Here is a 26631-nt window from a genome sequence, read left to right as displayed (position 1 = left end):
GTGGAAACAGTTGAGACAATGTATGGCTGTACTTCCTTCTCATCCTCTTAGAACTCCAAATAAATTTAGTTTAACAGACAGGATGTTTAAAATAGTAGAATGAAGTTCTTCATTTCAGTGATATGTAACTTTACTGATGATAATGCACAGGAGGAGTAAGCTCGAAAGTAGCGTCAGTCTAAACAGATGATGAGATAACTGGATTCTAACTAATAGACACTAGGACTCTTCAACAGAAGGACTGAAAATCAGGGAAGCTCCATCCACTGTCATCAGGCCTAATAGTGCATGAAAAGCTTTAAAAATAGCTTGCATTCAAAAGGAGTTAATATTGCTTCAGAAAGACCACTGTCTGGTTCTTATCCTTTTAGTAAAATTGTCATTCCACTCCAACATGGCCTTTGAGTACACGGCAAGTCAAAATTCAGTTTCATCAGTTAAACTACCTTCTCTAGCATAGTATTTACCAGAGATTGTAGATTTTATAAAAATAGGTTGGGTTTTTTTTGAGTTAAAATCTTAATTGTTTGACCTTGGTGTCCTTTTCTTCTTTTCAAAATCCTGTGAAAATCTAGTCTTACTGATTTAGTTACCATTTCTGAGGAAAAGAATAGTAAATTTAAAAAAAAAAAAAAAAAAAAAAAAAAAACGTTGGTTTTTGTCATGACTCGATGTCTTTACTTCTGCTGCTGAATGCTGCGCTGACTATAGTGATAAATAGTACTGTGCTTGGAGAGTGGAAGAAAATAATTGATTCGACTCTTTCCCTTCATTTACCATAGTGCTGCTTTCCCCTCTGGGTTTGTGCAGTTTAATTTGCCATTGATTCTTCAATGATTATAATGTCGTAGAGGAACCAGTGTTTATCTTCATTGTGCACCATAGACAGTGGACCTGAATCTTTTCTTTCGCGTTCTGGTACAGATCTGTAGTCATCTAATATGGTATTAAGCAAGGTCTCAGGCCAGCTGAAGTTTATATGGCTAGTTCATCCTTCTTCTGTCACTGGCAACATCTAATTAGTTCCAGTCCTCATTCCACAATATTAGTTTTGTAGTTCAGACCCTGAAAAACTAATTGAAGAGTAAGACCAGACACAGGAACATTTAGCTTGGTTACTATAGTCAAAAAGTTAAGTGTTATGGCTTATATATGAGTAGTTCTACATAAACATAGCAGATACTTCACGGTTTTTTAGTATGTAATATAAGGTAATCAGTGTTTTAAATTGCCTCCTCATTTCCTTTGGTTCTGATACATTTCTGTGGGTTTCTTCCACTGCTGTAATGTAGTACTTGAATTGCAGGACTGTGGCAGTAGAATATGATAAGAAAGATCTTGTTTCCATCCCTCTCTTCTGCTGAACTCAACTTATATCTGAAAACCACTTTCTGTTTCAATGACATCTTTTCCTACTTTATCTTTCCTGTTATCAGGGCTGGTATTTCAGAAGAAAGCACTGTACTCTGAATATAGAGAATCAGCCTCCCCTTCAGGATTATTTTCAAGGAATATCTACAGGAATTGATTTTTTGTGCGCGCGCACACGCACCAAAAAAAAAACTGTTTTCATATCAAAATTATTTGGCTTCATGAAAACCATCTTCACTGAAAAATTCCATAAGAATAGCAGATGTTTTTAATAACACTGAAATATTTCAATTTTCAGGATTCAATACTAATTTGATACTCAAACATGAGACACAAGCAGAATTAGATGAGAAAAGGCTTTAACAAACAAGACATGCAGTCAAGGCCTGAGCTTCTTGTGCAGCTGTGGCACATGGAAAGGGATTAAAGTCACAGTCCACCAATTCAGAAAATGGGAGAGAGGGGTATGGAAAAGACAAAACTTCGGACTTGTGCATGGGATTCATTTACATGTAGGGCACTCCTCCATCCCCAACTCCTCTACCTCCCACCTACACCTGGACTGATGCAAAGGGATGGAGGCTGTGGTCAGTTCATAGCAGATCCTCTTTGGTGCTCCTTCCTCTGCGTGCTTTTCCCCTGCTCTAGTGGGGTCTTTTCTAGGGACTGTAGTCCTTCAGGACAAACCTGCTCCAGTGTGGGGTCTCCATGGGCTGCAGTCCTTTCAGGATAAACCTGCTCCACCATGGTTGTCTCAGCAAGCTGCTGGTGAGTATCTCCTCTGGCATGTGGAGCACCTCCTCCTTCTCTGCCCCTGATGTTCACAGGGCAGTGTCTCATGCTTTTTTCCTCTACCCTTTATGCAGCATCTTGTCCTTTCTCACAGGGTGGCTGCAGGGCCTGGCCGTGCCCTGCAGTGGGGCCGTTGGAGCTGGCGGGGGCTGGCATGAGGCAACCCTGGCATCACCTCAGGCAGAGGCCCCACAGCACCCCACTGCCAGCACCTGAGCCTGGTACAAAGGTCCACAAATGAAATTATCCCCACAGAGTGTGTGCTCCAAACTCCTGTTGATGTTGATAGGGCTTCTGTGTTGTCACTGGATGGAAAGCCATATTCTTCCTGAATCTCTGAGTCCTTGAATGAATTTGCAACATGTATTAATGAAATGTTTCTTTCATGTATATTGTATGAGCACCTCACATTATAATGGCAAAGTACATCCTAATCTGAAAGTGTTATTTTTTTGTTTGGTGAACTTAGTTCAATGGGCTGCCTCATCAGCTTTGCATCAGAAGCAGCGTTGAGTTTTACATACGCAACTTGAAAATGCAGATGCAAAAACTATGGGAATCTGAATCCCATATGGTAAACAGCTTCATAAAGCAAGCCTGTACTACCACACAGAGAAAGAGATCGATATTCTGAAGGCCTGAATTTGCAATTCTTCATTTCAGTCACATTACAAACGGCATTTAGAGCGGCTTGCAACAGCAGCTTGGCCATTGATTGCAGGGGAGAGAAGGAACTGGGTTTTGGTGTCCAGTGCAGGAAAAGTGAGAAAAAAGGAAGAAAAAATATTTTGTAGGGTTTAAGTAATAGTAGTAGTAGGAAATGGAGTATTATTAGTTCTGGTTGCTAAGATAATAGAAGTCCAGGTGTAGCACAATAATCAAATGTAAAATGCAACATGACCAAGTGATTGAATCTATTCTAATTTAACTCATTTATGCATTTTTGAACATCCCAAACTACCAAATATTCACAGTAATGATATAACTCTTCTATCTGCAGTCATTAAATATAAAGCCTACTGCTGCAAATTCTGTCCCAGCAGACTGAACAAGTGACTGATAGCACTGCAATTTTGTCACTGCTCCAGCTTCAACCATGTCTCGGTGGCTTTTAAATATCTCCAAGGAGGGAGACTCCACAGCATCTTTGGGCAGTCCTTGCTAGTGCTCCATCACCTGCATAGTGAAGTGCTTCCTGATGTTCAGACAGAACCTGTTGTGTTCCAGTTTGTGCCTCTTGCCCTGGCACTGGGCACCTATGAAAAGAGCCTGGATCCATCTTCTTAGCACCCTCTCACAACCTTGTTATGATTGTCTGCTGATCCTGATCCAAACCTCTCAACTGCAGATGGAACAAGTACAAGGAGAGAGAAATGAAAAGCGCAGGTGTGATGTTATCAAGGTCCAATGTTGTTATTTATTATTGGAATAGAACTGCATGAGACAGTCAATAGGTAGGCTGCAATTGTGTTCAGCAGTCCCCAATTGTTGGTTAGGGTCAGGCAGTTGTGAGTGATATGTAACTTGACAAACACTTGAAATATCATCTCTTTTATCACCAGAACTTGATGTGAACCCCAGATATTATACAATGTATAGGACATTACAAACTGAAATGCATGACTGCATTGAGGCCCTTGTCAAAATCAAAGAAACAAAACGATGCAGTGAAACTGTTGTATTTGTTTAAAGATTGCATATATTTAAAGAGATCTTTTTAAAAACATAAGATGTTTTTCAGAAGCCTATGATTGTTTAAAGAACACTAAGTTTTTCAGAAACCCGTAAAGGAAAGGCATTGTGAACAGATATGTGTACTGTAAACAAGACCTAAGCACCAATATAGCTGAAGTGCAAGAAAATGAATAGGAGGAGCAGTAATTATTTTTAAGCAGTGATGGATTTGTAAATGTTTCTCAATCTACAGTTGTAGTGGTCAGAAAAATTAGTGTGAAAATCACATTATGATTCAAAAGATTTTCTTTCTTCATAAGATTCAATTTTACTGGTAGTCAAATGAAAAAATCTGCCCTCAATAACACAAACTCACACAAAAGATACCTTAACAGGTGAAGTCATTACTGGGTGAAATTATCCCTCATCCTCATTCAGCCAAAATATCATGTCATAAGATGAGGACTGGTCCGAAGTTTTAACCCTGCTTTTTTTACAAAGCTGAATGCTATTGTAGGATGTTTTTAAGTTTAGGCAAGTGTTTACATATAACTACACTGAATTATCCCATCTCTTTAATAACTCGGTTTGCATCATAACCAAAGAGCATGCAGCACTTCAAAATATATGTTGGGTCTCCTTGTGTCTGCTTTAAAACATCCTTTTAGGGGTTGTCTGCTCTGCAAGGATAGTTAATATATTTCTGGTTGTGGCTTATAGCTTCCTAACTGTTAGAAAATTTGGCTTTTGTGGTTGACTGTACTGAAACCAGCACACCTGACAAAATCATACTGGGAAAAATATTTGGAAGTAACTTAAATTATCATTAATTCATCTGTTCATATTTCCATTGCTTATTGCAGGTAACATTTACGTTAGTACTGCTGAGCTGGTGTAATGCAAAGAAGGACACATCATGAAATGGAAACATTATCCTTTTTTGGTCATAGTAGCTGCATGCAGCCTTTCCAGATGTCATCACTTACTGGGTCAGCTTATTCCAGGTAGGTACCTTTTATTTAAACATGAATGTTCGTATTTTTACAAAACGTTTTTATGATGTCACTGTGAATATGTGCATGTATATACATAAAGATTTCTTTCCGTGTGTGTGGGGGGGTAAGTTCAGAAATTTATGTACATAACTGTATATTGCAAACATAATTTAATAAGTGCTGTAGTGTCTGTGCTGCAGTGAATTTTTTGCTTCGATTATAAAGGACAATATAGAAAAGGAGTGGCCTGAAAATCAAAGTATGAGAAGAATAAGGTGGCTATTAAAACTTTCCTTTGATTAGCACTTTTGGCAGGGGGAGGAAGTACAGAGTGCAGAACAGACTTGAAGATCAAAGAGAATAGGAAATCTATAGAGATCTTTGCTGAAGGAGGAAAATAGCAGGCCACTATAAATGTGAAATAGCTGAAATACGGTGTTTTTGGTGAAATTCGAGACATTGGTAACTGTGCTTCTGTCCACATGTGGCAAGTCTTCTTCGTGCAGAGAAGAGTAGTAAGTGTGTACAAAATCAGCAAAATGCTGTCCAGCTTGAAAGGGGAGGTGGTGAAATAGATAGCTAACCAGTATCACTCTGCTGCAGTGAGCAGTGTTTTTTTTTTCTTTTTAATTGAAGCAATGGAGGAAATGGAGGAAACAGTTTTGTTTTTTTTTCCTCTTCAGAATAAATGGGTAAAAACAGCTTTTGAGTTTTTCCGTAATAAATATTGAAAATGATTCATGACGACTCAAGTTTTGTTCAGTGCTGCTAATAATGGGTGTTTATTCATTAAAATGTAGGAAGACCCAGTAGACATATTAAAAGAAAAAAAAAGTGACACAATGATTTTTTGGTGTTTTTTTTTCCCCTTTTTGGATTTGAATAATGTAGACAACTTTATTGGCTGGATTTCTAACTTGAATACACTGTGCATACAGATTTTTTTTGTATATACAGTTCTTCTCCGTATATCTGTAGGCAGCTAGTTCAAATATAGACTACTCAATAGAAAGAGAAAGGAAAAGGTTTTTCCTTCAAGGGTTGGTTTGACCTATAATGAATGGTGGCTCATGGAAAGTAAATTAAGAAAATGAAATGATACCTTTTTTCTTTCTGATTTTGTTGGTTTCAAATGCATTATGTAGGAGAAGCAAAAAGACTCCAGAATAAGGGAAGATGTAAGTTAAAATTATCATTTTAAAAGTTTGACCTCAGACTTCAAAAATCATTTCAAAGCAATTTACCTGTCAGAAAGACATCTGCTCTTTTTAAAAGGAATGCCTGCAGATCCAAATGTATTTGCATGATAGCTACCTCTATCTGCTTTCATTGGTTTCAATTTAGTCATAGTTTTGTAGACACTACTAAAAAGGCTGTTGGCATTGTATTACTTTTTCCGTCAAATTAGTTTCAGAATAAAATCACAGGTGGCATTTTGATTTTGTCCCTGCTTTGTAATTTTCATCACAGACCCTAGACTTGAACCAAGAGATTACTCTGCTTGGCCAGACATCAGTGCGCTCAGACTAGCTGGCAGGGTGCCAGAAGTGTGATTATCACAAAAGATCAAATAAAGCAGGATTTTTTTTTTCCTTCAAGCAGTTCATCGCATTCATTTTGTTCTTTTCATGACTTTCTTACAAAGGCAAGTCTCTCCTATTTTTTTTAATGCGCAGAAAGAACTGTGCAAAATCTGAAAGTTTTTCCTCTATTTAATGGGGAGAAAATAAAGATGATAATACTTCTTTGGATTTTTTCTGTATTCATGGAATCATTGTAGAATGGTTTGGGTTGGAAGGGACCTTAAAAATGATCTAGTTCCAACCCCCCTGCAATGGGGGTGGGGTGGATTCTTAGATATCACATCTTGGATATTCAATATTTGATATTCACATTCTTAGATATCAAGATATTATATCTCAATAACAATATATTGGATATTATTGTATCTCAATATAACAGTACATAACAGCTTTTTCTGAGGATTACTAAAAGCACTAAACAGCTAAAATGTGTCTGATCTTAGTACTACTAATTTAAGTATTTTTTTTGTTTCAGTAAGAAAACTTGCTTTCAAAGCATCAGATTCAATGAAATAATTTTCAGGTTACTTTTCACATTATAGAACTCCTTAAAAATTTTATTGTTTCAAACCTTCCAAATCTAGACATCAAAAATGGTTCCAGCTTATTGGTGACATAGCTGTAATTTCATGTGACAAACCATCAGAAAAGTGTTAAAGTTTACCCTCAGAACTGGAATTCTTGACTTCAGTAAAATGTGATGAACTTTAATGGTGGTCTTACAACTTTGAAACATTTATTGCATTTTTTTTTTTTACTGAATCTTTTCATATATTCTTGTTGAGTCTCACTCTTTTGCATATGGGGTCCACAGGGAAGTACTGTCTCCCCCCTTTATTAAAATCACGGCTGAGTCTTTCATCTCATGTCATTACATCTTACCTCTAATTCACATATAAAATACACTCTCAGTTCCACTATGGCTGTCTCCTGAGGCATAAAGTATCTCTGCCTTGGCATATCTTTATTTAATCAGGGGTTGAACATTGTCTGGGAAAGATGTGATTTTTTTTCTTTCGAGTTGCCTTGCGTATTTAAAAGCTGGATAACTTCATAGTTGATTTTGATGATTTTAAAGTGCACTGATCTAAGAAAACTTGACATTAACTAATGCTATATTTTGTCTAAATGCATGCATCGAGCTTTATGTTTTCAGTTAAATCATTGAAGTGTTTTAAAGTTTGCAGTTACTACATTGTCAAAAATATTTAAGAACAACAGAAGAACTACAAAACCCACATGCAGAAAAAGACTAATAATTTAAATTGGGATGCTTGGTTTTTTTTGTTTGTTTTTCCAGTTTTCTTTTATAAAGGTGAGAACAAGCTTTCAGGTTTGTGGTCTGATAACAAAAACAGTAGGAACATTCCTCATGGACCTGGCTGGGCTAGGGATCCTTACTTTAAGCAGGGAGTACTGTGGAAGTGCCATCCATCTGAACTGGAACAGAGGCTAGATATGTGGTATCAAGTTAGTGCTTGAGCTTTACAGAGATGCCTGGACAACGAAAGCCTCGTAAAACCACATAATGACAAATTTTGAATGCTCTTGGTAGATTTAATGGTAGATTTTTATAACAGAATTCTTGTAGATCTTAGAGAGAGGAGGATGAGGAGAAAACTTCTTTTGAACCCAGGTTTTTGAGATTTTGGTAGAAGCTTGTGGACCTCCATGGTCTACACATACTGTCTCCCAGTACTTGAACAAATACTAATGTACTAGAAACCTGGCATTTTCATCGTTTTCAAGTAAAAAAGTGTTTTTTTATTATTTTTTTCAGATACCTGTTTTGATTTTTAAATGTGAAGTGTATTTCTTTTCTCCAGGAAATAGTTCTCCTTTAGGAGATACATATAAACAACAAAGTGTAATATATATAAAATATACGCAACAGAATGTAAATTTGAGAGATGTTTCACTAGTGAAACTTTGAAACAAACGAAAAAAACAAACAACATTCTCTGATAATCATAGAAGCCTACCAAAGTCCTGAAGAGAAGCAACTCAGGATTTGACCTCTCCTGAAGTAAACAAGAATATTTTAAATCTTCTATTCCTGAACATTTCTTGGCTTGCTAATGCAACATTGGAGAAAATGTGTTCACTACCCTAGCTTGTTTACCTCTTTCAACAGGAGACAGTTATTAAACATAATGAAACTTTCAGAAATGCAAATATTCTTTTTTCATTACCTCTAACTTTTAACCAGAGTAGGCACTTTTTGCCTACCTTTAAAGCCATGCTGAGGTGTAAGCTGTCATTTTTGGAATCTAAAGCTTTTATCTAAGAGCTTTCATCAAGTTAATCATAACCCAGGAATGTAAGTCACTCTTCAGGTCTGCCTTTTCTACGAAGTTATTTGGTGTGATTTTTTTTTTTTCAAAATCACTTAACTTTTCAATCCTCAAGAATCTGTGATCTGGCTAGTGAAAACAGCTTACAGATTTGCAGGTTCCCTTTGTTACCTGCTTGTCAAACTACTAAATTTTATCTGAATATGGTACTCCAGGTTTCTAAGCGTTTTATACATTCTGACAAGAAATTCGATTTTCTTGTGTCCCTTCAAACTCTGAAGTTGCCCTGAAAAAAATGGTTCCTAGCACTGAAAGATCTTCATTTGCTGCTTAATAAAGATCATGACCATCTTTTATAATGTAGTGTACACACACAAATTCTCCTGTGCTTTTAACGTGCCTGAATTAATTTTCAATCAAATATCCAAAATAAATCTGTGATCTGAGTAAGGCATTGAATAGTTCACTTGAAGAATGTATCTGACTTTATGATTTTGCAGATATTTCTGAGGGTAATGTTAAAATATGAAAAGTTTGAACCAACCTAGTCCACAGTTTACTTATTGCCTGTCTTTTGACATAGCCTCAGAGGCAAAAAGAATTGGATTCAGATTCCATGCAAGCCCCTGTTTGTGAAGTTGCAAAGGAACAGTGAAGACTCATTGAGCTAAGGAAATTAAGAGTGACCTTAAAAGTACTCCCTTGATACTTTTTCAAAGAGTAGAATGTGTGGATTTAAATTCCTTCAGCTGGGAAATACCTGAGCATAAATTTCACCCGTTCTGAGCAAGTTATCCAGCAGCTGAGCTGATATTTACAAAGATGGCAGTGTTGTTGGTTATATTTTTCTATTGGTTTAAAGTAATGATTGTTCATACTTATTTTGTGATGAGCCAATAAACATTTCAGAGTACCTGAACAGGAAAGCCTCGTTTGTAGGTCAATGGGGAAATAAGGCAGAGGATAGATGCCAAAAAACTCACAACATATGTAAATCTGAGCCTTCTCAGGAGCACGGCTTAAATTCCTTGGAGAATATTAATTCTAAATATGGAAGGCCATGATTTTACAGGGTTAAATTTTTAAATATAGGTCCCCAAATTCCATATAAACTTCACTTATTCTGTAGTTGAATCTGAGCCAAAATGAAGTTAACTTTTAGCTACTTTTGATTAAAGCCATATGTACAAAAATGAAAGTGTATAGTTCTGATATGTAGGCACACTCATGGAATCATGCAAAAATTTCGGTTAAAGGCACATCTGGAGGTCATTTAGTCTGATTTTTTTTTCCCCTCAAAACAATGTTGTCTTCAGAGTTAAATCAGGTTGCACAAGGCCTTGTCTAGCTGAGTGCTGAACATCTCCAGGGATGGAAATATCATAACCTTTTTTGGACACTTTTTTTTTTTCCCCCGCCCTTAGAGCCAGCTGGAACTTCTCATATTGTATTTTGTGATCTTGCCTCTTGTCCTTTCACTGCTCACCTCTGAAGGAGAGTCTGGCGTTCGCTTTTGGGAAACTTTCTGTAAGGTAGCTGAAGTCTAATTACAGACTCCTCCCTTGGACTTCTATGTGCTAAACCAACCCATTTTCTTAGCCTCTCCCAGGTTTTCGTATGTCTCAGCCCTCTGATCATTCTAGAGGCTCTCCTCTGGACTCCGTCCCATTTTTCTGTTCCACTCTTGGCATGGCTGTTCTGTTGACAAACTGTAGCAGCTAGAAATGCCATATATTGGTGCACGTTCTGCAGTAATTTTGTGTTCACAAGCTTTATGATACGTCAGTCTTGGCTATAAATTACATTTTTGTGATCCTAATTTAATATAACTTTGATTAATGCATCTGGAAGTGATGCATAGCAAGGGATGATGATTTAATGTATCGTTTTCATTAGTAAGTGCCTCTAAGTTTGTGGATAGTGGTATTCAAAGGTCAAATTCAGAGAGAGTAGTCAGGCAGTTTAGGCCTTGCAGAGGTCAAGAAACATGTGGGAAGATTTGTTTCTGTCATCTGCATCCAATCAACATGAAGCAGACAAAATATTCTTCAAACCAGGTTAGAAACAAATACCTCACCACCTTCCAACCAACACAGACATTTAAAAAAAAAAAAAAAAAGATAAAAGATAAAACCCACAAAACAAGAAAAGCCTGCAAACCTGCACACCTTTTAGTTATCCCTTTGAAAGATAAACCTTACAGTAAAAGTGTTTAATAAAATAGACAAAATAAAAAACAAAACATAGAGGAAAAAATGGTATCTGTGCTCTTGTAAACTCCAGGTTTGTTTTGTATGTTCCTAGCGCAAACTGTACTGCAACCTTTTGTGGAGAGGAAGCAGTACCAGCTGAAGTCATCTAATTTGACCATGTATGTGTATGCATGTGTATACACGTTTGTAAGTGTGCATAACTACATACAGGTATCAGCTGATAACTCCTTACTCAAGGGACATTTTGCATCATGGAGTATTCATTTTTCTGTGAGGTGCAGGTTAATACATCATCCTTGCAAAATATTTGAAAAATGTTTTTATATCCCAACACTGATAAATTAATGCTAGATCACATTGTTATGCTATAATGTATTTGTTATCAAGGAAACGTTATGGTGTTTCCATGAAATGATATCAGGAGTGATATCACTGTGTATAATTTCTGTTATTATGGTACAAAACGGATTACTTAAAAACACAAGAGATAATCATTTCTTGTTATCATAAAATGGCAGCTGTATATACTGTTGTATGGTAATCATTACACTGTTTTCAGTTAATCTACCTCCGTAATGATGTGTAATTTACCTAGTCATCCGTCTCTGCTGATAGAAGCAAGAAAGCTAAAAACACATAGCAGTTTTTTCTTAATTTTAAATATTGTGACTAAAATTCTTCTGAGTCTATCTGACATACGCCAGCTGATTTTTACAATTTTGTCAGTTACCAATCTTTTTGACTTTGATTGACATAAGCACATGTTCAAAGTTCTCAGATTATTTCTCATTCCTTGGCTTTATGGTTTCACCTGAATTTTTTTATGCCTTTTTGTTTGTTTGTTTGTTTGCCTCCTCTCCTTTCTTGGGAGTATGACAAAGGTTTGGAATTCCTATTACTAGAAATGCTGTGCCTTGAAAGAGGACTAATGTTGAAGGGGAGAAAAAAAAAAATCCCAGCACGTGCCTTGCCTCCCAGAGATTGTCTCTGTGTACACTGAGGTCTTAATAAATAAAAAGATTGCCAGCTGTACTTCAACTCATGGCTCCTTTATTAGCCTTTAGAAAGAAAGAAATAAAACATGACACTTTATTTAATTGTCTGAACATACAGAGACAAACGAAGAGGCACAGTAATCAGTAATCTGCAAGGCACTTAATGAAGAAATCCGTATTTTCAATCTAGGTGTAGAACGCGTACGTATTCTGCTTTGATGTTGTGGCCTTTGTGTTGAACCTGGCTAGAAAAGCACATGTGCTGCACCGTCTTCCTAATTAAGTCATCAAAATGCACTGGAGCAAACTGAGTGACTTGCGTAGACCAATATAAGTAATTTTAGTTCCTCTATTGCTTGGTTAATAGAAAGTGGCACTGTTCTAGATTGACTGATAGAGGTTAGATGATACAGCCTGCTCTTATTGTGCCTGGAGGTAGACCCTTCTCTAAGCAGCTTCTGTGTATATGTAAGAAGGGGGCACTTTGCTTTGTTTCCCTTTTTCTCCTACTTCTTGAGGATGTAATCACAGATGCATTTCTCCCCGCCCCCCTCGACCAAAATCCCTGTCTGTGGTTATCCTCAAACACAGAGATAGTCTACTTGTTCTGAATATAGTGAAGGAATATTTTCCAGAACTGATCTCAAAAGCAAAGTTTTGGGAAGGGTATCCACTAAAATTAAAAGATAAATAATAAGAAAATATGTCCACAACGACAGTCAAGCTCTTGAGAAAAAAAGTTTCGATATATATAATGAGTAGGGAATCTTTTCTTTTTGGTATGGATTTGATTGGCCACTGCTTGAGATTTTGTTTTAAAAAAATAATAATAATAATAACAACAACAACTAAATTGTAGACTGGATTCTGATGCTTTTATTGGTAAAATTGCTGGTAAATACTCATTGTTTGCTTCAGAAATAGTCTTACTTGAAGCTCTACGTTTTAGAGATAAAATATATTAATTATAAGACTGACAGTCAGGCCTTGAATATCTCTTATAGGCATTACAAACTCACGGTTTCTTAGTCTTGTGGCGCTCCAAAATTGGTAGCAAGGTTACTGTACAGATGTTTGCATATAATAATCTAAGAACGCATTTGCTTGAATTCTACTGTAAAGACTGTGTTTCGTGCAGTTAATGAAGAATCTGGCACAAACACTATATATATATTTATAGATAATGGAAACATAATTTTGACCAGAACTTGTTCTACCTAAATTAAAACTAACAAGGATACAATATTTTTACATGATTTATCAATTGTCCTGAGATTAATCGTTGGTTACAAATGTACAACACAAAATGACATAGTCTCTATTGAATCTAATTTTTATTTAGGTGATGAAGCTGTTAAACCTTCAAAGCAACTTAATGTCTTTAACATCAATTATAAAACTAATTTCAGTCATATCAGTAAAAGAATGTAACAATTTACAAGGGTGTTTTCACACTTATCATTATTCAAGGTGTTACCGCAGGCACATCTATACTTGCTAATTTATTTTCAGCACTGTATAATAGGGTGTCTAGGGATGCTTTATTAAATATTTTAATAAGTGTCAAATGTATTTGCACAATTTCTGCCTTGACAAAGGGTGGTTTATATACACCTGTATCTGCATATTGAAAAAAAATATCCTTTTTTCAGAGACTGCCACTTTATCCACCTTATTTTTGCACTAGATTCACAGGAAATTACTACCTTCTGTTTAATCTGAATTTTAAATCATAGTGCAACCGGTGAAAGCAAGCAAGTCATATTTTAAGATATTTCTCACCCTTAACTGTTAGATTGACACTAACATCTTTTTTTAAGTATTTATATACATCATCACGTTATCAGTACAGCAATATGTATATGATTAGTTGCTGTGTTCTTTATTCTAGCTATTTTAAAAGTGTATTATTGTTAATAACAGCATAAATATTTTTCATACATTAATTATTGTACAGTAATTGTCAAAATAGCATGTCAAATGTTCTTTGTATGTTACTACTAGATCAGTCAACCTACCTTCCTCTGTTGTATGAAAACAAAGAGCCACCTATCCTTTAAAAATGATTTTTGCTTAGGGTATTCTTACAGACTACCATGAAGATAAAAAAAAAAACCCTTTAACAGTGCTGTGAAGCACATCCGGTTAGTCATTTACTGTTAAGTTCCTATGTTTAGACATTTCTTTAATTACGTTTTGGGTGACTTTTTTTTTTCTTAATCCTCACATACATTTCCCTAAGGATAAAATTTAATGATATTGTTTAGAACTTGCTTTTTAAATCAGATCATAAATGACTGAGGTTTATGTCTATTTCATTTTGACATGCAGCTGATGTGACCTCCAAGGTCACGCTTTTAATATATGAAAATAAAAAGGCAGCTAATGGTACCCAACAAAAGGATGTGCTGCTTTTTGTCATCTTCCTCTCTCTCTTTATTTGCAGTTATGCCCTTCAAGATTTTATTTACATACAGCACTCCCTACTAAGTAAGATTAAGCAATTTCCTGTTCACTGTATGTCCGTCTGGCACTTAAGAGTTAAATGTTTAGGTGTAAAATTAAAGATTTTGTTCATGTACAGTACTATTTCAGAAAACATACTATATTTAGTATCTTTCATCTAAAAACATGGCACCACATGCATAAAGTTGATGACTTGCATGTTTTGAAATTAATGTTTAATCATGTCTTCTTTAATCATATGTTACAGTAAAATTTCTGAGAGTTAATACTTGAAATTTGCTGTATACTTAAGGTTCTTTGCTGATTTGGCCTGTAACACATAAACATCACAGTTTTGAAAAGCGTGGTACCCATGGCCAATTTGATCAGTTCGTTTCCATCGTCTCCTTTTGCCACATCTCTAAGTGCATGTTTGTTTACAGATGGTAGCTGATAAGCTGCATTTTGTCTGGCTACAGATCAGGACTATGCATTCTGTTAATTCAGAATTGGTGCGAACAGAGGTTAAAGCCTGCAGATGTTCATGATACTATTTTCCACTGAGGACCTGGGACATTTTGGGTTCATCAAGAGTGTATAGGTGGTTAGATAAGAACTAAGTCATTGCTTGATTATGTTCAGTTGCCTCTTTAATCTGTTCTCTGATAAACAAATGGGAACTAGAAAATAATGAATCTGTATAGAAGTTTTCCTATATTTTACTATTTCTTTTGTGTTTATCACCAGTTTATAACATCTCATACTTCTATCTTTCACTTTTTCATTTGTTTATAATCTCAAATACTTGTGAATGGCTCTATGGTAAGCTTTAGGTTAACTTCAGTCAACGTTGCACAGAGAAGATAGTATCTATCCTTAAATGTCAGCACTGCGGTGGCCTGCTTCTGACGTATCACTCATGGGGGCTTCTGATTCTATGTTTAGGCTGGAGCTGTTGCAGGGAATACAGATTCTTTACCTTTGTTTTAACATATGCCATGAACAAGCTAATTTGGATTAGTCTCAGATACACAGATCAAAAGAGGTGCTTGAATCCCATGGTGTTCTGTCCTAAATTTTCAAAAAATGCAGACTATCCTGACTTAGCGCTCAAAATACAGAAAACTTAGGTGTAAGAAGAAGACAGTGATTACTGTCTACCTTCCTTGTTTCTTTTCCATTCCTTTAAAACACATCTTTTTCAAAATTTCACTGTCTGTGAAAGGGCTTACTGTATAGAGAGGCCAAAATGTTAACTTTAAGTTTGTCTCCTCCCACATTCACACAGCTTACCTGAATTGAGCTCTCTGCTGTCATGGCTAGATTACTTGTGGGACCTGAGCTAGTTTATTTAAAGCTTGGGACCTTGACTTTACACTGACAGTTCTTTCACTGTCTGCGGTCTTTATTTCCTACTGCTTTTCTTGTGAGACTTGATGATGTTTTATCGTATTGTAGACACTTTTAAAATTATAATATGGCTTGTGAATGAAATACGCCTCTAATTTCTGATTTTTTTTTCAGAAATATTCCTTCCTTTTTTTTTGTCTCCTGTGTTTTTTGAAAGACTATACAGAGGGCTTTTTAACAGAAACATTAGAAGAAATAGTTGTGCATGTTGTAGCAGGAAAGTCTGAATCATCTAGTATTTCAAAGGAATTAAGTGCAATGAGAAAAAGGATGGTTTGAGGTCAGTCATACCTTATGAAAGTATTCAGTCAGTGTCAAGTTGGCTTTGAGCTCTCATTTGAAATATTTAACCTTTCTATTACTGCAGAAATTCCAATCAATCTACATTACAGTCACCTTGCAAGAACTGAGAGAAAACCCTTGGTCAGCATTTGCAGAACAGTCTGTTTTGCTCCTTCAGAAAGACTGACAGAATCTTGATTATTAAAAATAAACTAACTAGTATATCCTCTTTTCAAAAAAGACCAAAAGCAGCTATATTAGACATGGCAACATCAGTAATATGTTTAAAATTGATGAAAGAGCATTTCCACATTTTTGGAAACTAAAGGAAATTCTAGAGTAAAACTGTTCCAGTTTCATTCTAGGCTGATTGCGTGAAATCCATTTTGTAATAGATGACATAGGCATTCATGTACATAGCAAAGGATAAACAATATTTTAACGCTACAGAGCCAAATTAACAAATTCCACTTAATGGCCATGGGACACTTGCAGACACCGTTAAAACTTGCTTATGAATTGACTTGTGTCAAATTAAAGAGTTAAGTGATTCTGGTGAAAACTTCGTCTTACTTCCTATTTTAGTCTTTAGTATATGTCTTTATTCAGTCTCATAGGGGTACATCAGAAAATATTCTGTTGTACTTGCTTCATCATTTTTCATTTTCTGGTTGTGAAATAATGCCATTTCTCTGCAGAACTGCTCCTACCTCATGGATATTTCTGTGTTTGTTTTATTTTTCTTTTGACTACGGAGAGATTTTAGCCTGTTTATGTAAAGAAGTTGAGTATGTAGGAGTAGCGTGAAGCTTTTATACTTCTGGAATTATTTTTTTATTTTTTTTCCTGTTCAGTTACAAATATACAGCAAAGTTCTCAATCATTGGAAAGTTTATTTCGGGTTTTAGTAATGATAAAGCAATGAACATGGCTATATGATTTATAGGTCCTAATAATGGGAACTTTCTTCTGACTAGCTTAATTATTTTGGACTGAACTTTTCTGTGCTTCCAAGGAATACAAATTCCTGTGTTTGTTTAATGTAAGGGAAATGGTTCTGATATATATAGAGATAGATAGATAAAGGAAAGATCAGATAAAACAAATTTATTTATTTTTTTTGCCCTTGTTAGTACACAGCTAACATCTTGGTGCAGGAATTTGAAATTCAGCAGTGAGACTTGCTTGACATCTTACTGACAGCTCTTTGAAAACTTAACTCAAATTTATAAGTTGTATAAGGCCCTGAAATTTCAGATTCAGCAGCTGATGCTGGTTTTGACACATTGGAATTTGTAAGAAATTCTTTCAAAGTTCTTAGACTGGAAATGATGAGCAAGAATTTCTCTGTGATCATTGCTTATGAAGAATAGGAACTGGACTTTGGAGAGAGATCAGGAAGATTACCCAATCCTTCATTCTCTTAAGGTGATACAAAATAAATTCCCAAGAGAGAGCTGCTGAACGGAAGAGCCAATTCAATGAAAAAGGTGTGGGAAAAGTGTCAGAAGGTGTTTTATTAATGAATTAGGAAAACAGAGATTTTGCTGTGGAATTTGACATGATGGAAAAAAAGAGTGGGACAAGGAAAGGAAAACGAAGAGAACAGAGGGATTGGTGCAGAATGGCTGCTACTGTAGGACCAGCAGCAGTAAGAGCCTGGAAATAAATGTGGGAAGTCCGGGTCTCATCCTTCAGTGCCTTCAGAGACGGGTATCCTATTTGTGCTTTTCTGTGTTGAATTGTTTAAATAGATCCGTATCTCTGCCCCCTTCAGACTACAAAGTAAAGTGCAGGGAAGGAGTTGCTGTGTTGACTTTCATATTGAGATTACTCTTGGTACCAACTGGATGCTCTTCAATAGTTTCCTCAGCCCCAGGAGATAGGAATCACTCCTGGACTGCCTACTTCTATTCTGAGGCTGCGTAGTTCCTCATGATGAAGAACAGGAAGAGGGCTGGCCAAGGAAATGCAATAGAATGGATTATAATGAAAGAAAATTAGTCACAAAATTAAACGTTTAGGTTGTGAAGAATTCATCACCAGTATTTCAGTTAAGTGAAGGAATATTTTTTTGTTGCAGTTGATAATGCTCACGCTCAGACTGTTTATCTCAGATTACCCTGTTTTGTATATCATTTCATGCTGTCCACATTGTTAAAATTCCTTTTGCAGATACCCTACTGTGTACAATAATGTTCTGTACATATGCTAGAAATCTTTCTGCACATATAGTGTTGTTGTCTTTTTAAGTTGGTTTAGCTTATCTTATAGTATGGTATGTCTGAGCATTAATAAATTCAGCCACTCTTGTTTTTTTAATTACTCTCCTTCCTCCAGTAGTCTTGGAATCCATTAACCTTTTTTTTTTTGGTGATGGAACAGAGAAAGAGAATCCAGGGAGATATAAAATACATATGGGAATTAGCAGCTGCATAGAGAGAGAGACCCAGATTAGTACCCCTAGCCATCAGCACATGGTGTAGCTCAGGATGTGTACGTGTTGGGGTTTGAGTAGATGTAACTAGAGGGCTTGTAGTATAGAGGAGGAAGGAAGAACGGAAAAGACATGCAGAAGGGCATGGGGGACTGGAGGAGAAAGGAAACCACTGGTGAAAGGATTTCAGAGGGGGTTTCACAAATACGTAGAAGGATCAAATGGGAGAATGTAAGAGAATAGGGGCTTGTGCTTTTTTAGACTTATTGTTTATGGAACAATTTCATTTTCTATAATATCTGTCTCTGAATGCATAGTGCTTCCAGGCTGCAGCCAGGGTACTCTCATTAAGAACTACTGTTTTTGTATTGCCTGTCATGTTTCCTATGCATGTACAGAGAACCGGAATCCATCCATACAGCTGCCACAGGTTTCCTAAGTGCTGCTGCACAAGAGGCTTCAAACCGCTGGCAGGTAGCCGTTAGTAGTTCACACCTCGTTTCATCATAGAATATTATTAAGGTGTGAAATATTCTTTAAAAAATGAAACCTGCTGTGTCTCATCTTATATGAACCAAATTTGTGGAAACTCTAGGTGTTCTGAATGGTAGGCCCACATTCCTTACCACCATTATAGTGTTAGAAATAATACCTTACATGAGGAAAAACTCTATTTACTACTTCTAAAGTTAAAATATTTTCCGCGTATAGTGTGCTATGACAATGTTAAAATATTACAATAGGGAATTCTCTATCACATTTTTTTTTCCTTACATATCTACTGATTCATAGGCCTAAACTTTTTTTTTTTACAGGATTTGGAGGGAGAAATCAATAGGTGTACCCACAATTAAGTTTCAGTATTACTGTATGCAGAACTCTGAATGTAATTGTTCAGAAATGGCAGCCCAACAGCACTGTAACTTTCATTTAAAAAAAAAAAAAACCTGAAGAAATACACAAATATTTGCAAACAGAAGAAAAAATATTTACAAGTAACTTCTCAAAACAGGAAATCATGGTTTTCTTTATATGCACTTTCTATTGCTGTATTCTCTCCCTCAGTGAAAGTCTCCAGCATACTGTCCAGCCTCATCAAACTCCTGTCAAACGGGCAGAATTTTTTCATCTCTGTTTTGATGCTGTGTTCTTCATCCATCCAACTAGTTTCACCGATGCAGAATCTGACTCAAAATGCTTGCAGCTGAGTGGATCACTGGGGTTCTAACAACCCCATAAGGAGGGGCAGTTCAGAGTGCAGCGGATGTGTGCTAGATGCATTTTGGGGTTGCCCTCTGTAGTTGTATGTTGTCTCCCTTCACTAAAGAAAGAGTTTGGATTTACCTTTGAACAGGTAAAATCCCATCCTTAGCATCTGCTAATTCTCTTTTGACAACTGGGCTGCCTCTAGACTAAATAGTGGATACGCTGTTGTTTATCTTGCACGTGTTCATCATGTAATTATCCAAATCAAGGATCAAGGCAAAGAGTACTGTGGCTCTCTTGTAGCCCACGCATTCCTGTTTTCTTTCCAGGAAAACTAAAGGCTGGGATAAAGGCCCTTGGTACTTGCCTGAAGTAAAAATCAGACTCAGGAAGTACTGCTATGTCCACTAATTTAGATGTGGCATGGAAGTCTTCATCAGAGTTTAAATATGAGGCCTTTCCCATTGTCAAGCTGATGAGAGGCCTAATGATGATATGTTACAGGAAAGGTATTTTTCCCAACCTATTGTGGCAGCAAGTCCAAATTATGCAGAAGGCTTGTAAGCTATAATGCAGAATGGGGGGAAGTATTTGGGATTCATTAGTAATTGAGGCTGTGGAAACGTGATATATTTCATTACATTGTTTGGACATTGTGCTGTCAGAAATGAGGAATTTTGAAACCATTTGCAAAGTCTTCAGCATGCTCTTGGAAAGGACCGTGGAAGGAGCCTGCTGGAAGTCTTGAAGCATGAGTCACAAGCCTCAGCAGCTGGGCCAAAGCATCTCTGGTCTCAGAAGGGGAAAAAGATTTATGCCTAGAGTTTTAACTGCAGGCGCATTGCCTGTAAGCTAATCAATCTCAGGAAGCATAAAAGCTCAACCAAGTAAAGCCCGAGGAAATAAATTAGGGAGTAGTTACAAGGGTCTGAGTGCATTCCAGCTTGAATGTTAAATGGAGACATCTGAGGTGGGCCCCTCTGCAGCCAAGGTTAAAGTGGGCTGAATTATTCCGTGACTACATGTGTCTCTGCATTGACTGAAGAAGGAAGCAGTATAGATACCTGGTGAGTGTCTGATGTTAGATCAAGTATATCAAGTCCTTTTATCTCATCTAGAGAAGATCTGAAGAGCCTTCTTGGCAAATAATCCAGCTATGCTCTCCAAGCTAATAACTACATTCTCACTTTCTGTTGGGATGGGAACATGTATGCTATGTACAAAGTAGTACCAATGTTGTGAAGCAGCCTTTGCATCACTTGCTCTAGTATGCATAAAGCAATTTCTTTTTTTACACTCCTCAGATGCCTCAGCTTCTTCAGCTGTCAGGCTTGGAGGACAATTCTATTTTTGTCACAGAGTGTGTATGTAGAGAGAGGTGATTAAATTTCAGAGTACTACTCTTTGTGACTACTTTTCTCCACTTCTTGGAATTAAAAAAATAAGAAGTGCTTAAGGATGTAGTTTAAGGGGGAACAAAATAGGAATTACTAGAGGAAATTATTAACAAACATTGCTGTAACTACATTATGAAGCATTGGTTCACAGTCTTAAAGATGACAACAAAATGAAATATTGCAGATAGATATTGTGACCAGTGTTTGTTCAGCCTATGCACTGAAAGAGGTGTTCTACCATGTTAATAAACTTTACACTATTACATATACAAAAGAAAAGAATGGGAAAAAAATGAGCTTTTTACATAGAACTGTTAGCCTATCTTTTCCCAAATGTTGAGTTTCATGTTCTAGTTTACTCTTTAAATGAAAAATAAGTAATGTATAATATCCTAGTTTTGTATAACACTAGCAAATACATTTTAATTTAGATAGGAAGTTGAAATCCACATCTGTTTTAAGTTGCTCGGCACTTTTATAGAATCCTATGATAATAAAATGCTAAGTGATAACAAATGTATAAGAAAACTCAACCTTTTTCGGGTTAAGTTTATATATTTTGATTGCTTGTACCAAAACAATGCATCTCTTCTTGAGGATATGGTTCCATGCATGGTTTTCAAAACAGCATTGTTTTTTTACCCTATATGTTTGTTTCTATATGAACTTCAGTTGTGCCAGCATAATAATTCGTGGTGTTACAGTAACAGGATTATTTTACAAGGCAGCCCCACAACCAGTTGTACCTTTCTTACTAAAAATGTGCAGAGGGGTTTGGAAAAACAGACTGAATGGCAAAGTATGACAGCTTGTCTCAAAAGCTGGTGTAAGGAACTTAATTTGAACATGGTATGTGTGAGATACAGAACTTTTTCCAAGCTTTTTTAGAGCTTTGGTAGAGGATGGGATTAGAGCACTGAAGGGGTAAGAATCTACCTTTGCTCTTATATTTGCAAATTCATCAAGTTTAATAACTTTCTGGGAATTTTCTTTATGGTAGTTAGAAAAGAATCCAAATTGTTCAATTTCAAATGACACTTTAAATTTTGCTTTGTGCTCTGTTTTGTTTAATCACATTGGTGGTTTAAAGTTGTAAAAAATAAATAGAAATTAAACAAAACAAACAAAAAAACTATATAGATAGAAATAGGCATTGAGTACACCTGTTGCTCCATAGAAGAGTTTTAAAAAAGGTATGGAAAAAAATGGGTTTTGTAATAATTAGAAGCAACATGACTAATGTAAAACTTTTTAATTAAACTAAATTTAAATTTAAATTCCAGTACTACTTTTGTATTCTTTCTCATCTTGAATGCTGCTTGAAAATCAAATGTCGATCTAATAATTTCATAGGCATGAAAGTAAACCTTCATATTCCAACTTTACAAGCATACCCCAATTCTCTGTGGAACATGCAGATAGTATTTGCATAATTATACATACAGGTATTTTACTCCAAAATATTGTTTCATTTCTTAATACCTTGGTTTTTTTAATTTTCCTCTTACATTTTCAACCAGGCATGAAAACGTTTAAATCTTCTCAAAATTACTTGTGTTTTCTCGCATGGATTATCAAAGGCCTGCAATATTTTGCAAAGCCAAGTATAGCTCACTGAAATGAACTGGAATTTAGAAATCAAATTTCTGTTCTTGTTTAAAAAATATATATTTGGTGCCCTTTGGAGTGTAAAAATATGCAGAGATGTATCCCTGGAATGACTGTGGGATCAATGGAGGTTACAATCCTTTACAATTAATTGCTACTCATAAATCGATCTTCTGATTAATGACTCAACGTGTTGATGTTAGTGTTTTATTGCTCCTGCATTTTTACATACTTTGTGAATCATAGATGTCACTCAACATTGCAGGCACAGTAAAAATATACATATTATTATTGTTCTGCCTTTGATACTGTTTATTACACAAACTTCAGCATGAATGATTTTCTTTCTCTTTTAATAAAAACCCCTTTAATTTGCACATATGGGAGTCAGTGCCCCAGCATGGTGCTAATATAATCTCCGTGTTAGGGCTGTAATTCAGTGAAGTTGTTTGCTGTAGCAGTGCATATCCATTCCTAAGGATATGAAATGCTGTATTGGTTACTAATTTCTGAAAATTATATAGCAGAATTGAGTCATCAAATTTCAAACTCTCATTTGAATCAGTTAATATCCCAGTTAATATGCTGATAATGAAAAGAAGGAGATGGGTGGTTTTCAGTACAGACAACCTTTCATCTTTCATCATCTCTCAATTTCTGTTTTTCTACAAAGACTTTTTTTTGAGGTTTGCTTTTGGGTACTGAATGTTGCTTCTGCTGATGTGTTATTAATGGAACTGCACAAGACTGAAAGTTAGCTGCAGAAAGTCCATCAAGTAATTTTTTTTTTTTGTGACTAGCTGAGTAGATTTTGAAGAGCAGAGCTTATTTGTGTGTCCTGTTCTGTAAAAGAGCTGTGTCCAAGTCTTCCATTTAGCCTCCATTGAAAGGAACAGCAAACTACTTGTACTGTGGATCCCTTCTCTCTGAACTTCATAGGGACAAAGAGAGTACAAAATAAATGTATTATGGGGATGGATAGTAAGGGGAAAGGAGAAACAGCTACATAAGTAGCTGAGAGGTGTTTACTAAATATGTTTGTGAAATTAACTAAAGAAATGCAACAAAGTAGAGGAGACAATAATTAATGTAAGTCTTAGAGCTTGTATTCTTATAGCAGTATTTGTGGCACATGCTCAATAGCTGTCAAAGAGAAAATGTAGAGGCCAGTGAACAGTTCCAATATGAGAACTGGAGCTGTAGCCCAAAGGCAATAGAAAAGGAAAAAGAGAGATGGAGCCCTAGGAATAATACATTTACTTTCTAAGAGGAAAAAAAGAAGTAAAAAGAACATTAACTAAAGGATTCAGCTCTGAGTGGTGACATGTCTGGTGACATGAATTAACCTCCAGCGTGCCACTCAGGGAGACTTTTTAGCTCATGCGGTACAATTCAAACGTCAACCATTGAATTTTTCTCACAAGTTTCTAAAGTCACCATCTTTTTAATGCTTCTACATCAAGACACTTCAGTAACTCAGGCAACTACTGTACATTCAGACAAGTGTGCCAGAAAACCTAGATGGTCACACATAAACTACTTTTAAATGGATTCCTCAGGAAACAATTTTATTACTAAGTTTACCTGAATTTATTTGAATTCAGAATAAGTGGTATGCTGTGTACATTATTGCAGTGATTAGGACTATAAAAGTTTGTGGGGTTTCCTTTTTTTTTTTTAATCTGATAAATAATTAAGGGTTAGTGTTTTCTTTTGAACCCACACATCTGTACCATAAGGCAAGCTCAAGGGGAAGCAGCGGATATTACTATACATCTATGCCCTGTGAAAGAAGACCCATGAATTTTGCACCAGGGTTTGGCATAGAGAAGCGCATCCCAAAATCAAAGGATTGTTACTTAGGGCAAATAGGAGGCAAATAGGAACATTGGTTGGTAGTAAGAAAGTCAGTTCATAATACTTCAGTTTTATTTCATTTTTCAAATGGCATTGTGGTGACTGTATAGTACAACTTCAAAAAAAAAAAAAAAGTTCTGGATGAAGATGGACAACAGTCTGGTAATTACCTGCCTTGCAGGAAAATACATGTTAAAATACTTCTAATGTTAATGCTATCTACATTATATGCTGTCTACATTATTGTCTATCTACAAGATAAGGATTGTTTCCTTTTTGCTGAAAATTATGAATTTTAGGGGATTTATTCTAACTTGAAACCAATTTTTACAATACCGATCCACAGTTACTTTTCTTCACACATTTCGCAAGCTGTTTAGCAAGAATCATTGGCAACCTGGGAGAAAAAGTGGTCTCTGCACACAAACATAGTACCACGAAAATACCTAGTATGTCTGTTACCTCACATTTATAGTGGTAATGAAACAATATATGCAGACAGTTTTCTATTTAGAGAATAGATGTTGATTGGAAGATAGTTCCCAGTTATGTGAAATGCCATATCCATCATTGTTTAAAGTGCTACCTTTTGTATTATCTGTTCAAAAGAACTATTTCAGTGATTTGCTTTATTTATTTATTTTTAATTTATGGATTATGTGCAGTAATGCTACTTTTGTATTCTGTTTTTGGTGGTTATACATTTTCAATTCTTTGAGCAGCTTTTTACTTGGATTAGGTTGTAGTTCAAAAATGAATGTAAGGCATAGTTGTAAAATAGAACTCGTTAACTATATTAAATATTCCTGGTTTGAACCACATAAAAATCAATTCTGACAGAGAGCTCAGGGAAAAGAGTACATCATTTCTTAATACAGGTCTCCTGAGGTCTGAAATAATATGAAATGAGTTGATCCAGTACGCTAGTCCGAGATGCACAAGATTGTTACTCTGAATACTGAGTGATTGTCTCTCTTCAGATCACCGAAAGGATCACTGCTATAAAAGACCATAGATGTTTTTCTAGAATTTTGAGGATGGATTATATTGGAACTAAAATAATTTTATGCTAGGTTAGTATTCTGAAAGGCAGCAATAGTAAGGAAGTCTTGCAAATTCATAAACATGCAAACCTTTTTATCTTTCCAAAATAATAAATAAATAGCCCTCTGAGGGTTTGGAGAATATTTCTGAAGGAACAGAAATGAGGAAGACTTATGGGTCAGAAAATGAGTAAAATATGAATCCAGCACAAGTGCCTGTCTTTGTATATAATATGCACGTGAAGTCCACTGCTGGAGCAGTGGTGTCTGCAATGAAGAGCCTGACTTGACTGAATGTGAGATTCCATTTCCACTGGCCAAGTTTCTGTCAGATAATATTAAAGCTGGCTTCTGAGGTGGCTCAGGGTTTCACAGCATGACCTCAGCAGGCTGCTGCTGTGAGATCAAGTTTGAGAACTCTGTTTCCAGAGCTTTTTATAAAAATCATAGCTACTTGAATCAAAATTTCCTAATAAACTCTGAAACCAAGAGCAAACTTCAGGAAAGAACTCGAATTAAGGGTTGAGCAGTTTTCATTTCTATAGAACGAAAATATGAAATGAGGTGGCTTTAATTGGGGAATTGCCAGATGTAATTATGTATATCACTGGAGAAAGTACTCTCTACCCTTGTACCCTTGCTTCCTTGTATATACAGTGAGGGGTAAAGAAGAATCAGGAAAGAATAACAAGAAGTCTCTTTATCTGGACACTTCCTAACTCTGGAGGAAGCAGAATACAGTGGAAAGATTTGGAAAACTGGTGGAAGATAGCAGTGAAATGCTAGGTAGTAACAGAGTAATACTCGAGCAGTAATAATAATCTCAAAAGCAGGAAAGAGCTTGATATGGAAAAGAGAACTGTAAAAATGTGAGAATGTTTCATTAATTATTTTTAAGTATCTATTTATAAAATATTCACTGATGTATATTTTCAAAACAGCTATATAGATTATATCTTATTACCAGTCTGAGGATTCAGAATGTGTTCTGTTCTGATTCCTGTTAATGCTATCCTGGCATGTCTTTCT

At 35.9% G+C, this 26631-nt stretch overlaps 1 protein-coding gene across 5 annotated transcripts in view; it reads left to right on the top strand.

The window, feature by feature from the left end:
* Positions 1-26631, top strand: part of ROBO1 (roundabout guidance receptor 1) — a 701438-nt gene that overhangs the window by 49370 nt on the left and 625437 nt on the right. For all 5 annotated transcript variants that reach the window (XM_040566451.1, XM_040566469.1, XM_040566441.1 and 2 more), the window contains exon 2: positions 4701-4841. In XM_040566451.1, coding sequence (XP_040422385.1) covers positions 4754-4841 — 88 coding nt within the window. In that variant the 5' untranslated portion in view covers positions 4701-4753. The remainder of the gene's footprint in view (positions 1-4700; positions 4842-26631) is intronic.

This window comes from Cygnus olor, chromosome 1, assembly GCF_009769625.2.
Source record: "Cygnus olor isolate bCygOlo1 chromosome 1, bCygOlo1.pri.v2, whole genome shotgun sequence".
Classification (NCBI taxonomy): Eukaryota; Metazoa; Chordata; class Aves; order Anseriformes; family Anatidae; genus Cygnus; species Cygnus olor.
Note: the sequence above shows the minus strand (reverse complement) of the source record. Positions and strands in the feature narration are given on the sequence as shown.